Below are 16027 nucleotides of genomic sequence, written 5' to 3' on the forward strand. Positions count from 1 at the left end.
TTTTGATGACAGATCATGAAGCCTGAACATTTCAGCTGTATTTGTCATTGATTTAGTCACAATCGCCTTCAGATTTGATACACATAAAGGCCTAGATTTTCTATGGATCTGACAAGCAATAGATTGATTAGGTTCCTTTGACTTTTCCCCACATTATATTTGTTCCCAATTAGACTAAATGTAGTCCTATTAATTATCTTAGAATGTTTTCCTATTAATTTGTATAGACGAACCATTGTGATTAATGATATTTACTATCATCTGCTTTTTATGAATAAACAGGCATCGGGGTAAAACAAAAAAAATATGTCGATGTCCTCCCCACACATTGTTATTTACCTTAGATCACAGTCAGCTAATTTCTACTTCATTCATATGCAAATATATTTGATTGTACATTTACACATTTCAGTAATTTAGCAGATGCTCTTATCCAGAGCGACTTACAGGAGCAATTAGTGAATCTCACATTATGTGCCCAGTATGATAGAGCAAGAACATTTCTTAGCAGATAATGACATGAATAACAGTAGCTGTAGATGTAATGAAAAGTTGGTTGGTTGGTAATGAAGGACATCAGGTGGATCCATTTCTGGGTGTTAGGCAGAACCCCCAGAACCCCCAGAACCCCCAGGTCCCAGAGAACAGGAGCAGAGTAAAGCGAACAGGGTAGGAGACAGACGTAAACAAGCAAACAGGTTACAGGCTGATCAGGTATGCAAAAATACAGTTATTCAATTATTTAATTTAAATGTTTGATTAGACATCCAATATTGTTATTTGCAGACAGAAAAGAAAGGATACCCATCTAATTTTTTATGTCAGTGGGGTTGATGAGGGAGGTAAGGGATGGTCCCTGGAAAAGATGAGGTGAGTTGTCAGAGAAACTCTGGGGTGGTGTCATACACCTTAACAGTACCTGGCAGCGGAGGTTACTTACTGTGTCCCAGTGGTTAGCCTTAAAATTGACTATTTGGAGAAACCTCCGGGCCAGTGTTGGTACTGCAGACAGCATGGCGATGCCGCCCACTGTGAGGAGGCAAACGCAAATAGTTATCATCTGAGATTTTTATATTCACCTTAACAGACAGCGAACCCAGCAAGGAGCGAAAGAGCAGCAAGGTTTCCCAGGTCTCGCCTTCCTTTCGTCCTTCTTCCAAACCAAGTCATTCGCCCGGATGTCTAAGCTCTTGGTCCCCTCCTTGATTTTCCTCCGGTAGCTCTCCTTCTGTTTCTCCTGTGCCTTGTCCATGTTCAATGTCACCTTGATTGATAATATAAATAAATGCAATTTCTATGTCATATTATTACAAATACACTTACATATCTCTTGGAGGGCCAGAAATTAAATTAACAGCGGACAATACATTTTTACCTGGTCAAAAACCTCCACATCCTTCTCAGTCCGTGCCTGAAGGTGGTCCTCCAAGGCCTTCTGATCTGTTTCCACAACTTCCACATCAGGTGGAGTTTCAGTGATCTGAAAGTACATTATACAAAAATAGCAATAGACAAACACTAAGTCAATCACAAATTTGAAATACTACAGTCCATACAGCTGCAGCGCCAGTCCATACAGCTGCAGCGCCAGTCCATACAGCTGCAGCGCCAGTCCATACAGCTGCAGCTCCAGTCCATACAGCTGCAGCTCCAGTCCATACAGCTGCAGCTCCAGTCCATACAGCTGCAGCTCCAGTCCATACAGCTGCAGCTCCAGTCCATACAGCTGCAGCTCCAGTCCATACAGCAGGCGATAGGGTGAGTTCTCTGGAGGCCTGGACGCTGCTGTTCTGTGCAAAGAGAATGAACTTCAGGTTCCCCTCCCACCATTCCTGGAACCCGTCAAGGGACTTGCCCATGGCAGTCTTGAGGGTGTGGTTGGTCCGCTCATCCAAACCTGGAGGAGGGGGTAGGAAAGGGATATCTATTGACAATGGAAGATATTAAAATGTCGGATTATGTCAAATCATATTTTATTTGTCACATGCTCCAAATACAACAGTTAGATCTTACCCTGAAATGCTTACTTACAAGCCCTTAACAATGCAGTTCAAGAAACAGTTAAAAATATTTAATAAATAAAATAAGTAACACAATAAAAATAAAGAGGCTATATACAGGGGGTACCGGTACCGAGTGGAGGTACAGGTTAATAACCCCATGGAAGTCCTGAGTTCACTGACACCAGGAGAAGTGTGAAGACAGATGAAAACGTGAATCAACAAAATTAACGTTACTGTGTGAACTAAATTGTCATGTTTGGATTGTTCAAGAGTTCGTAAAGAGCTATGAATTTAGATACATTTTATTGTACTGCAGATGTTATGGATTTATAATTACAGGGAAACTGCGGATAGTTCAGAGGGCGCAACACAAGGGTGCGCTCCTATCACTTAAATAATAGTTGATTAGATTAGAATCTGGTTGTGTTTTCCTTTCTTACATTTTTCCCTGAGCCGCATGTGTACCTGTGACAATATTGTGTTTAGAGGTAGGTGAAGGAGTCAAGCGCAGGAGAGCAGAGATGTCCAAGATACGTTAATTTCATCGGCAAGTCCACAAACATACAGGTCAGGTACAATACCAAAGTAAACGCCCTTGACAGAGAAACCAGTTACTCACAAAAGGAGAAAAACAGGAACAACGCTCCTAAACTTATACACACTTGGTATAATACGCGAACCCAAATAAGGCGCAACATCACATGAATAATCCCGCACAAGCCTAGGCAGGCAACAGGGGTAATTACACACACAGCAATTAAAGCAAATGAAACCAGGTGTGAAAGAACCACAGACAAAACAAACGGAAAAGGAAAAAAGGATCGGTGATGGCTAATAGGCCGGCGACGCCGACCGCCGAGCGCCGCCCTAACAGGGAGAGGAACCCCCTTCGGTGGAAGTCGTGACAGTACCCAATTCAGCTAAATGTAATCCTATTGATAAGCTTGAAATGTTTTCCTATTTAATTTGCATAGGTTAACCATTGTGATTAATGATATTTACTATCTTCGTTTTTTTATGAATAAACAGGCATCGGTAAAAACAACAACAAAAAGTTTCGACGCTCCGCATAGGCCATTTGATTTTTCATTTGTTTTCCATGAATGACGACTGTAGTGGAAGAATGAGAGAAGGTGATATACTCGCCACTGGTGACTGGCTGGTGTGCGAGGCCCAGCATGATGACTCAATCACGATTTATTGCATTGTCTGGATGGAAGACCATCTGTGGCCTATCACAAGGGTCAAACATACCTTTAATTCAATTTAAGGGGCTTTATTGGCATGGGAAACATATGCTTACATTGCCAAAGCAAGTGAAATAGATAATAAACAAAAGTGAAATAAACAATCAAAAGTGAACAGGAAACATTACACTCACAAAAGTTCCAGAAGAATAAAGACATTTCAAATGTCATATGATGTCTATATACAGTGTTGTAATGATGTGCAAATAGTTAAAGTACAAAAGGGAAAAGAAATAAACATAAATATAGGTTGTATTTACAATGGTGTTTGTTCTTCACTGGTTGCCCTTTTCTTGTGGTAACAGGTCCCAAATCTTGCTGCTGTGATGGCACACTGTGGTATTTCACCCAGTAGATAAGGGTGTGGCGATCTTAAGAAGAGACGTTCTCATGGAAGTCCTTGGGTCACTGACGCCAGGAGAGGTGTGAAGACAGATGAAAACATGAATCAATGAAATTAATGTTACTGTGTGAATGAAATTGTCCTGTTTGAATTTTTCAAGATTTCACAAAGAGCTACGAATTTGTATATATTTTTTGGTACTGTAAGTGCCGTGGATTTATTGTTACAGGGAGTGTTATTTTGTTCATCCGGTAGCGGATACTTCAAACTGGGAGCAACACAACGATGCGCTCCTATCATTTACATTGAGTTGATTAGATTTGAATCTGGCTGTGTTTTCCTGTCTTATTTTAACTAGCAAAGTGCAAAGAAATGTTAATTCAGGTTGGGCGTGAGTTTCTGCTTGAATTTGGTTAAAAGGACAGTGAATTTGTTCATACTTTGAGAACTTGCTACCAAGCTCCTGTGTGTATCAGACACACATTGTGTTTTCTCATAGAGACTATTCTGAACTGAAGACACATGTTACCACGTTGTTTTAGCCTATTGGTGATAGTCAAATACTCCGTGTTATTCAGTAATGTATGTTTCATGTACACTGTAATTGTTTGAGTGTCGATTATTTCATCCTATTAGTTAAATAGAGTAACTGCATTCCTCGTTTTACAGAGTAATTATTTGATTGACTAAATGTTCATAATTTAGAAGGTCTACTGGTAGTTGTTATTACACTATACACATACTGTAGCATATTCTTGGGTACCACCTTGACATCTCTGATCTGCTTGCTTCAATTAATTAATGCTAGAACATTGGTCGCCAGGATTAGCTATTTGTATCTAGTCTCTTAATAATTGCATAGCGGTGCAAGTTAGACATGTTCATTATCGTCATACTGTCATTGATGCAATGCTTCGCTATCTTGCTAGATCCTCCAGAGAAGCACAGGGCCTGTTGCATTCATTTTTACAGAAAACCACGAACCACCACTGCAATATTAGCCTACACTCAGAAACAAAGCGCTATCTGTTTGCGCTCTCTCCCTCGGAGAAGGAACAGTCGCCAGCGCGCCGAAATATACTTTTTGGGGACAACTCCAAAATGACTTTGGAAAGCCACTTTGACTCCGGCTCCTAAAGTGCCACCGTACACATAACTGCTGGTTTTAGGCAGCACTAAAAAGGCAGGGCAGGCCAGGGCTCATGTTTGGAGTATTCATTGCAGCAGGTCAAAAGACTCGTGGCTGAGATAAAATCAAAGCCCGGGTTTGGTGACGTCAACGGTTTAGACATAATTATGACTTTATGGATGTGGTTACTAGTGACGACCGTCGGAGGCTCGGACCCCTCGTTCTGTGCTGCTGATTGGCCAAAGAATGATAAACGAAATTAATGAAAGCGAATCATACTTTATCGATCAGATAGCTGAGCGTTCCTCAGATAAGGTAATTGGGGCTAATAAACGCAAACTGTTTACATTTTCATTATGGGGGTCCAATCAATTATGCAGTGCATACAATCTGGTAAATCAGTGATCATTGATAACTACTGCAAATCGGATTGAATGCCTTCTGATATTTTACTAAAAGTAGCTCACACATAGGCACATGCGCGCACACAGGCATATGCGCACGCACACGCACACAGGTAGTGCCCTATATAGTCATCCTAGGTGGACCTCACTTTAGTCATTCATCAGTCAATCGTCACATCATCATGTTCTGCTGGGGAGACGGTTCGAGTGGACAGTTTGGTCTAAACTTTGAGAATGTGTCTGTTCCTACAGCAGGGAATATATTCTCTGATAAAGTCACAGAAATTACTTGTGGGGAGCAACACACTTTATTTCTCACGGTAGATGGCAGGATCCTATCATGCGGGCGCAACTCAAAGGGACAACTTGGTAGACAGAAGAACAGAGATTCAATACTACCAAGTAAGACAATTTAATTATATCTGACTATTTGGGTGCAAGGATCGCTATGTAGGCTATTTAGGATTAAAGTGCGGCTAAAAGGATGCTTGAATTAGAATTATTTTATTATTTATCATTATGCTAACATTTTCTGTTCACAATATTGTTCATAATTACAGATTATATTAAAATGTATAGTAGCCTATATTTAGCCTAGTGAGATTTACCACAACTTTCAGAAATGGGTACGCTATCCCTCAATAAAACTACAACATAGACTCACAGTTGGGTTTCAGTTTCGTTTCTCAATCAAAGTTAGAGGAACGAAAGTTAACTGTTGTTATGTAATTTACGTCATCCTCAAGATTATGAACTTTCATTTAGTCAATGGTGTCCTGAGGACATTAAATATAAAACTACAAGATACAAGATACAGTAACAAGTACATTACATTAGAACATGTAACATCACAGGTATCATAAACAAATTATTAAAGTCAATCAAAACAATTGCACACCTCGGTGAACTCATTTATCATCAGGGTGTTAAACTGCCCTAGTGGCACCAGGGAATCCAAATGTAATGGTATTTAACCCTTTCCAAGACAGGACTTCCAAATAAAACTGTGTGTTCTACCCGTTTCAGCCCCAGTGGAGGGTCTGGGGGCAGTGGTCTCTGTGGCTTGTGGTCAGGACCACTCTGTAGCTGTGTGCGCATCAGGACAGGTCTACTCCTGGGGGGCAGGGGGTGAGGGACAGCTGGGCATCGCCCCTACTACTGTCTCCAAAGTCCCCAGGCCAAGGCAAGGAAACCTCAACTTCAACTTGGAATAGATCTTGATAGTGAAATATCATCCATGATTTACATTGTCAAGTGATGAGAGCCCTCTTGGATTCCACTGATCACTAACAAAGACAATATATACTAGATGTCTCCTTTTCTTTACAGACCAGTTCCAATACCTTCACCCTTGCCGATAACAGTGATACAGGTTGCTTGTGGAAATTCCCATTCTTTGGCCTTGACTAAAGGTATAACGTACTGTACCTACTGATGTTCCTCACACAGACTACATTCCATCTAAACTATGATAACCACATGCATCAGTTAGACTACACTTAGAAAAAAAGGTGCTGTCTTAAACCTAAAAGGCTTATTCAGCTGTCCCCATTGGAGAACGCATTGGATAAGAGTTTTTGGTTCCAGGTAGAATCATTTTGAGTTCCATGTCAAACCTTTGTCTCAAAGTTCTACATGGAACCCAAAAGTGCTCTACCTGGAGCCAAAAAGGCATATCCTACAGGGACAGAAGAACTCTTTTGGAACCCTTTTTTTTCTATGTGTGAACATCAAAAGGACAGTGAGATGATATTTATTAGGAAAGAATGTAACTCTGGAATTGTGATGTAATTGTAATGTAATATGTAATTTTTTTGTCTTCTACAGGAGGACAGGTGTTCTCATGGGGTCTTAACAGTCATGGACAGCTGGGCCTGGGGAAGGGAGTCCCTCTGCAGCCCATACCTGCCCTGGTGCGCTCCCTCACAGGGGTCCCAGTGACCCAGGTAGCAGCCGGAGGAACCCACACTCTGGCCCTCACCCTCCCAGGCCTGGTCTACTGCTGTGGGGCGAACAGGGCTGGGCAGCTGGGACTCAACCGTGTGGATGAGAAAGGTACTACGGCACTCTACCTCTCTTCGTATGCTAATTGTATAAAAAGCTAATCAGGCTTATCCACCAGCATTTTCTCATTTCAACTTGGATTCCTTTGTTATAACCACTAAGTCATTTTACAGATGTATTATAATGAGTGGGAACATTGCATGATGCTTGTATGATGCTTGTTCCCCCTGCCAGGCCGGTTCAACATCTGTGCTGTGCCTGCTCTCAGAGTCTTGGGGGTTTCCTTCATCAGCTGTGGAGAGGCACATTCTGCTGTTCTCACCAAGGTATCATAATATTACTGTGGAGAGGCACATTCTGCTGTTCTCACCAAGGTATCATACTTTTACTGTGGAGAGGCACACTGCTGTTCTCACCAAGGTATCGTTCTATTACTGTGGAGAGGCACATTCTGCTGTTCTCACCAAGGAATCATAATATTACTGTGGAGAGGCACACTGCTGTTCTCACCAAGGTATCATACTATTACTGTGGAGAGGCACATTCTGCTGTTCTCACCAAGGTATCATACTATTACTGTGGAGAGGCACATTCTGCTGTTCTCACCAAGGTATCATACTATTACTGTGGAGAGGCACATTCTGCTGTTCTCACCAAGGTATCATACTATTACTGTGGAGAGGCACATTCTGCTGTTCTCACCAAGGTATCATACTATTACCGTGGAGAGGGTCACTGCTGTTCTCACCAAGGTATCATACTATTACTGTGGAGAGGCACATTCTGCTGTTCTCACCAAGGTATCATACTATTACCGTGGAGATGGACACTTTTGTTCTCACCAAGGTATCACACTATTACAGGCTTTTTATTGAAGGCTCCAAGGGAGATATTGGTTTGAAAGGAGACAAATACTACGGCAGTTCATTAAGTTCAGAAAAAGTATTTAACGTCCTAAACAGTGTCCCCACTGGGAGATAGTTCTGCACACAAAGTCAGCAACCTCTCGAAGGTACAATTCATCACATGTTGGTAAATAAAGCCAGTTATACAAAAGGACCTTGAACAGAGGTGAAAAACAAACAATCAAGTGTCTTGATACACAATGAACCATACAAGTTGTTATCTGAGTGCATGAATACAGTCTCATACTAAATGAGAAGTTGCAGTTATATTACAGAATAGAAAACACAGGTAATACAGAATATGTACTGATTATGGCTGTTAATACAGATCAAGCCTCAGGGCTACCAGAGTAAAGGCCAGTCCAGTGTGTCGACCCTTCAATACTATTATACTGTCTCTTAGAGAAGTGATTAGGGCCCTGACCTGACTAGACCAGGAACAACTCTGGGCCTTGACATGTCAACAACTGGTTCTGGGTCTTTAGGGTGGACAGGTGTTCACCTTTGGAGAGGGAAGCCGAGGCCAGCTTGGGCACAACGCCTCAGCTAACGAACTCCTACCCAAACTGGTAGAGGGTATGGATGGACTGGTCTCACAGATAGCATGTGGCAGGTAATGACCAACAGCATAATGCTACTTATACACATATATACACATATAATAAACAGATAGGAAACCAATCTTGAACATTCTCAGTCTGACTGTTTTTTTGTCTTACTGTAACTCTGCCAGCCATCACACCCTGGTGCTGGCGTCCTCAGGTCAACTCTGGGCCTTTGGCAGTGGGGTCAAAGGTCAGCTAGGGACTGGCATTACGGAGGGCAGCTTGCGACCCACCTCAGTACTGCTGAAAAGGGCTCCTGGTGGGACAGCGACAGTCACACACAACGGTACCGGATACAATGTCTATTTTATTGTCTTCTATTCTATTTTGTATTTGATTCTATTCAGATCTATTATTCATCTACATACCGACTATCTAGTATTTGGGTGACTGAATTAGAACACATACATAACGAGACTTGATGTACCTACAACCTCTTCTGTACATTTTGCTTTTTTTTTTTAAAATCAGACATGAAGATATCAGTGGGATGGAATTCAAACTTCATTTACACTGCTGAGGTAATGTTTCTGACCTTTTATACCTCTGTAAAAGGGAGACTGGAACATTCTAAATGTCTCAAGCAGATAATTCATGTTTGAGATATGTGCATTTATTATATTGCTTTATCTGCCTTTGTAGAGTTCTGAAAGAGAACAGCCAATCGGGAGGTTAGATAAAGCCAAGCTGCAAAAATGGCTGACGATGGAGCAAGGAAATGCAGAGGCGGAAAGGTTAATTTGTTATTATTTACATTGAATATTAAAACATAAATCTACCGTAGACAAAGGTTCTTTGTTCGTGTTTATTTATTTTCTAGCTAACTCAAAATGAAATAAACAACATTTATTTTACAGTTGTATTTCTTATAGTATAATTGTACTGAAACATTAAATGTGTCCACATTTGTTCCAACAGAGAAATATCCTTGATGTTCTCAACAAGTTCAAGTCTTGTGGCAAGTTTCACCAAAGCCAGGTAAGCGATTTTAAAATGGAAGGTTTGGATAGTTTGAAATGAACACTGTCTGTATACAGTTAGGCCTATGTTGTGTTCTTGCTAATGCTATGCCCTCTGTTTCTAATGCTATGCCCTCTGTTTCTAATGCTATGCCATCTGTTTCTAATGCTATGCCATCTGTTTCTAATGCTATGCCCTCTGTTTCTAATGCTATGCCCTCTGTTTCTAATGCTATGCCCTCTGTTTCTAATGCTATGCCCTCTGTTTCTAATGCTATGCCCTCTGTTTCTTATGACCAGTGAGATTCCACAAGCAGCAGGAGCTTTGACAGTGGACCTAGAGGCTGCTAGCCAAGTTTTCGACCAGCTACTGAACATACCTTGGATTAGGAAAGCAGTTAAGATCAACTTACTCTTTAACCCCATATGTTAAATCAATATATATTTAGAACAGAACTAAATGTTACTCTCCTAATTTCTCTGTTATTTTTCCAAATAGGTCAACATTGTGCCACTGGTGGAACATCTTTGCTTTTCTGCAGCTATCATCAAGTCACCAGAGATTTTTCTGATACTACCCACAATCTCTCTTCTCCACGAGGACCACAACGTCATGAACATGGTCATGACTTTAGCAGTATTTATCAACAACCATCTGAACGAAACGGCCATGAAAACTTTAAGTAAATAACCCTTGACCTTTTCCAATCATCAGCTAATAATCACATTTTGCATCAGTTAAAAATGACTAGAATTTTATTATAATTGAACCATGGCTGACGCTACATAACCAGTGTATACACTGAGATATAATCATTATTTGGCAATATCATGAAATGCAAACATTATTGTAATTTACAATAAGGTCATATAATGCACTTCATTTTCTACTGTATTCTAGAAGACTGGTGGTCGTCGTCACTGGAGCCTTCCATCATGACTAAGCACATTCTGATGTGGAAGAATGCCCTGTCATTCCTGCTGAGGAACGGTCTTCTGGTTACCCACAACCCTGGAGTCAAACTCTTGCTACAACTCCTCAAGCCGCTCCACAAAGTCAGTGTCCATGCACCTTGCTTGTCAATCATTTTTATGCATTTGATCATTTTCTATATTTCTGTCAATAGTTGATCATCCTCCAACATAATTCATTAACCGTTCAGTCCTTCATCGTAAATAATTCCTAATTATTGCAGATAATACATTTGTGATGGAATGTAGAAATGTATCATTATGTTATATCAAAGGCAAACAAAAGGGCTGGAAGAATCCAGAAAGTTCCAGCCAGTACCTTTTATGTGGAAGAGATCATCGGTAACGTCATTCCTTGGGAGGACGTGAAGCTTTGGCGTATTTGGTCAACAAGGGAGGTAATAAAATAACATAATAACCATCTCTAAATTTGAAAATGATAACTTGGCCCTCTCAGTTTGTTCTTAAAAGATGAGGGGGAAAAGCCATATGGTGGCTCCCCACTGGGCATCAGCTTTGACTTCAGAGCATATGAAAGAAATGAGACCCATATCAATTGTTGCGATATTACCCCTTTTTTTCTGTGTGTCACTTCTAGGATACGGAGGAGACACCTGTCATCTTCTGCCGTTTCCCATTTGTGTTGAATCTGATATGCAAGATGGCTGTTTTCAACATTCATGCACATTTTACAAAGGTAAACTATTATTCCACTTAAAATTAATATGGCTTCTTTATAATATTTGATTGACCCTTATTTATGTATACCTTACATAGTGGTTCCCCAAGCTGGTATATAATTCTATATACTTAAAATAGTGTATGTTTATATATTGCAGGAGGTTCACAAACTCACCCACCGGCTAACAGTGATGTGTCCTCCTGGAACGTTCACAAACGACCCAGAATCTCCCCCTGCTCCAGTCTTCCAGTTGACCTTAAGGCGCCCGTCACTCATCGAAGACACCTTCAGACAACTGGGTGCTGCAGATCATGATTACTTCAAGAGAGAACTTGTGGTAAAAAATGTTTTTGTCAATTCAAAAGGGACAACAAAGTAACATTCAAATAGTTATCCCTGAGACTGAATGTTACAACTCAACTAATCTGGTTGAATCAACGTTGGTTCCAGTGAAACAACGTGGAATAGACATTGAATTGACGTCTGTGCCCAGTGGTAGAGACTAGAACTCAACCTAAATGTGGCCTATCTTACTGTATCCATCAGGTGCAGTTTGTGGAGGACATGAAGCTGTCGCTCGTCAACAAAAGGGACTTTTTCCTCCATGTGTTTGAAGAGCTGTTGGCAGCAGAGTCTGAGATGTTCATGTACAACGACACCAAGACACTGGTCTGGTTCCCTGCCAAGGTAAGAACTAGAAGTAGGGAATTGCGATTTCATTACTGTATAATAAATCACTTCACTCTCAAGCAAATTAAAATAGGTGAGTAATGGAATAATATTCTAAAAACAATCAAAAATACTTAAGTCAGTTAATAGCAACAAAAAGAGATTCAACCACTACAGTAGTGCCACTATCTACACTGTATCAACCAATATAGCATTGTGTCCAATTATAATCACCATCACTCCCTACTCTCCCCCTGAGGTACGAAGGTTTTATAATTGTACACATTCACAGCTAAAAGCTGAATTTCAGTACACAGACAACAACATAATACAACAAAGGAGATAGAAGTTAGTTGAAGAAGAATGGTGCCTGCTCTTGTTTATTCTTGATCTCTGCCTTGACTCATGTGCCACCTACCCTTACTACCAGCCCAGAGTGGAGGAAAAGAGCTACTTCCTGTTTGGTGTCTTGTGTGGCATGGCCCTGTACAACCACAACATTGTACACCTGCCCTTCCCTCTGGCCCTGTTCAAGAAGATGGTGGGGGTCAAGCCCTCACTGGAGGACCTGAGAGAGTTTGACCCTGTTGTGGGAGGGTACGTTTTGTATTTTAGAATGTAAATTTTAGCATTGAATTGGTATCCCTTAGAAATGGATTAAAATGTTTAAACATTAATTTATTTTCATTGTAATTGAAGGAGTTTGCGGTACCTCTTGGAGGACTACACTGATGATGATGTTGAAGAAAACCTGGACATGACCTTCACCATATGTATTGTATTGCATTCAAACTTGAGCTGTGAAATATCACTAGATACAATATGTGAATAGTGGTAAAACTGTTTATTTTCATCAGGTGATCTGGGATGACCAGAAGGTGGAGCTTGATCCCAAAGAAACAGGAAAACCAGTCACAAGTACTAACAAGTAAGTCTACAGCAACATTTACTCCTACAGATGTAAGATCTGAATTTGATCACTCTGTTGCAGGAGAACTTTCCTGCAATGCCGGACATTTTAAAAGTGTAGTATATATTTTATGTTAAAAAGGCTTCAGACTTGATTTTCCCTTATGAAAAATGTATCAACCCCTACAAAAATGTCCGTTAATTATAATTCACATTTTCTGTTGCTGCAGGATTATTTTCCTGCTGTAGCAAACTGGCTCACATTACGGTCTTACATCTGTAATGCATAATACAAGGTTGACATTTTAGAAGTTACAACAAGCAGGCTTTCTGCTTGTTCTGTTTTAAAAAATATTAAAATACAATTCATTATTTTGACAGGAAGCAGTTTGTTGATGCCTACGTGAACCTTGCCTTCAACCGATCAGTGGAGAAGGTGTTTGAAGAGTTCAGGAGAGGCTTCTTCAAGGTGTGTGACAGGGACGTGGTGGAGTTGTTCCAGCCTGAGGAGCTCAGGGGAGTCATGGTGGGGAAAGAGGACTACGACTGGGACACGCTCAAACAGGTACAACCATCATTCATTACTCAGTGTGGGGCTGGGTGCTGACTTGAGAAATTAGGGCATAAATCAATCAATGTGTTGATGCATTTATATCGATGGGGGATTTGCTTTGATGTCAAGTTATGGGTACATTTCTCAAGTTAGGACTGGAACTAGGAGATAATGTGCTATACATTGCCTAGCTATACATGGTGCTTTGTGACATACTGTGTGACGTTGAGTGGTGAATCGTTTAAATGGCGTGTGAGTTTAATATTGTTTAATTATTGCTGCCATTTGTTTGGTTTGTATGCCCAGAACACTGTGTATGATGGAGAGTACCATGCCAGACATCCCAACATCGTCACATTCTGGGAGGCTTTTGAGGAACTGACAGACAAACAAAAGAAAGCTTTTCTCCGTAAGTATGGCACTAAATTGCTCTCGGTTGAGTAAAACTGGAGGAACCATACAATCTTTCATAATGCTGCTTCAGAGTTTTGTCTGCATATTTGAACTTCCTGTTCTACATAAAAATGTACACATTTTTGTCTGAACACATTTTAGTAATTAGCAGACACTTATCCAGAGTAACTTACAGGAGCAATTAGGGTTAAGTGCCTTGATCAAGGACACAACATACTTTTCACCTAGTCTGCTCAAGGATTTGAACCAGGGATGTTTTGGTTGCTGGCCCAATGCTCTTAATCACTAGGCTACCTGCCACACAATGACATTCACTATATTTCTTCCCTTTCTGTCTACCTTTCACTCTCTCTCCCTTCCTTCTCAGTGTTCCTGACGGGCTGTGATCGCGTTCCTATCCTGGGCATGGACAAGATCCAGATGACTGTGGCAGTCCTGCAAAACTCTACTGAACTACATTTCCCAGAATCCCTTACCTGCCACTTCCTACTGCTGCTGCCCATCTACCCCTCCAAGGAGATGCTGCTGGCCAGGCTCAAAGAGGCATGTGCCCACAACAGAGGCTTCTGGAAGGAGTAATGGACACTATATATAGGCTACTGCTGTGTTCATCATTTCATTCAATGTGTTTCTTACATGTCAATATATCTATTCAGTTTAGCATAGGATTTTGGTTATAGCCGCCTTCTAGGTTCAGATTTGCCGCTTTTTTTCAAACTTTTACATTTTGCCTTTGTCCTTGGCTTTTCTATTGAAAATGTGAAAATGGCAAATCTAGGATATGTAGGCCTACCCTATTATAGAAAAAACATTCCTTGAGTTAATGTCTTCTAATTCTGAGTGTGATATATAAAAATAACATTCTTATTCAGTAATATACATTCAGTAATATACATTCAAGAGCCTACTTATTTATGCATGTTTTCTTTATTGATGTAGTGTGGCGTTTGATGTAATTCTACATGTGAACATCCTTTTTTTCTGGACACGTCTGCATCATCTTTTGACATATGTCTGTATCTTGTGTTTTATTGACGGAATAATTCTTTATGTATCTAATAAATGGAGATGATTCGTTTACCTCAAAGTGTTTTTTTTTTTTATCAATGGGAACTACTGTCAGCACTTCGATGCAGAGCAGTGGTGTGGTTTCTCCAACAACGTGCATAACCTTCCCAGCTAGCGCATAACGTTCTGAGAACCATATGTTTCTTAGAGCTTGGTGAGAGCGTGGTTGCCCTATGGTATTTTGCATACAACCTTCCCATAACGTTTCCTACAGGTTTCCTCAGGGTTCTATTTAAATTAATGTTCTCAAATGGTTCAGAGAATGTTAAGAAACAACATTCTTCCATGGGAATTTCAGGACTTCAGCATAACGCTTCTTACAGGTTTTATCATGGTTTTAATTAAAGTCATGTTCTCAGAACATTCAGAGAAAGTAAAAAAACAAACATGTTCTTCTGTGGGATTTTCAGTACTTCAGCATAACGTTTTCAACAGTTTTCCTCATATTCTATTCAGTCATGTTCTCGGAGGTTTAGAGAACATTAAGAAACAATGTTTTTCTGTGGGGAATTCCAGTACTTTACATAACGTTTTCTGCAGGTTTCTTCATGGTTCTATTTAAAGTAATGTTCTCAGAACATTAAGAAAACTTTCCATAAACACAACAAGAACACATAGTAACATTCAAAGAACGTTGGAAGAATGTTATTTAAAAACATATACATTCCATTCCCAGCATCAACACAGTTCTCTATCCTCTATATTGTTAAGTGTGTTCGGGTGTGTCGGATGCACCCACTAATTGGCCACACCTGATCTTAACGAGTGCTTGTTTCCTTTGAAATGGGGTCTGTTTGAATAGACTAAAATGAACAGCTTTCTATGAGTTAAAAAAACATGGCATGCTTGCTCTATCCTAGTGGTGCAGTGGACTAATTCCATGGCTGGAGAGCAGAAGATCATAGGTTTGAATCTCACTGACACCATGCCACATAAAATAATTTATGGGTTTGCATGATTAATGCTTAAGTAAATGAATTGTGCTTGGAGTTCAAAACAGTTAACCTAAACTAGCAGTGTCATTAAAAGTCTTATTGAAACAGTCTCAGGACATTATTTAATTACCCTATAATATCTGTTCTCAAAACGGTAATAAAACAACCCAGGAACATTTTCAGGGAACCATAGAAGAACCTCCCTGCAACCTAAAAATGAAACTTA

At 40.3% G+C, this 16027-nt stretch overlaps 2 protein-coding genes across 2 annotated transcripts; one reads left to right on the top strand and one right to left on the bottom strand.

Moving 5' to 3' along the window:
* Positions 1–782: 782 nt before the first annotated feature.
* Positions 783–2791, bottom strand: LOC115191766 (uncharacterized). The gene is made up of 5 exons (XM_029749668.1): positions 2444–2791; positions 1557–1897; positions 1376–1480; positions 1080–1264; positions 783–856 (listed from the first exon to the last, which is right to left on the bottom strand). The coding sequence occupies exons 1-5, from the start codon at positions 2460–2462 to the stop codon at positions 817–819; spliced, it is 690 nt and encodes a 229-aa protein (XP_029605528.1). The 5' UTR covers positions 2463–2791; the 3' UTR covers positions 783–816.
* A 2475-nt stretch (positions 2792–5266) lies between these two features.
* On the top strand, positions 5267–14885 carry LOC115191764 (probable E3 ubiquitin-protein ligase HERC6). Its single transcript, XM_029749666.1, has 23 exons — positions 5267–5528; positions 6153–6309; positions 6456–6538; positions 6954–7181; positions 7365–7456; positions 8521–8648; positions 8769–8926; positions 9112–9161; positions 9283–9374; positions 9559–9618; positions 9900–9996; positions 10099–10282; positions 10501–10655; positions 10847–10969; positions 11170–11268; positions 11411–11590; positions 11800–11940; positions 12353–12519; positions 12622–12691; positions 12780–12850; positions 13213–13396; positions 13691–13793; positions 14166–14885. Exons 1-23 carry the CDS (start codon positions 5309–5311, stop codon positions 14375–14377), a joined length of 3054 nt encoding a protein of 1017 aa, XP_029605526.1. The 5' UTR covers positions 5267–5308; the 3' UTR covers positions 14378–14885.
* Positions 14886–16027: the final 1142 nt, after the last annotated feature.

This window comes from Salmo trutta, chromosome 4, assembly GCF_901001165.1.
Source record: "Salmo trutta chromosome 4, fSalTru1.1, whole genome shotgun sequence".
Lineage (NCBI taxonomy): Eukaryota > Metazoa > Chordata > Actinopteri > Salmoniformes > Salmonidae > Salmo > Salmo trutta.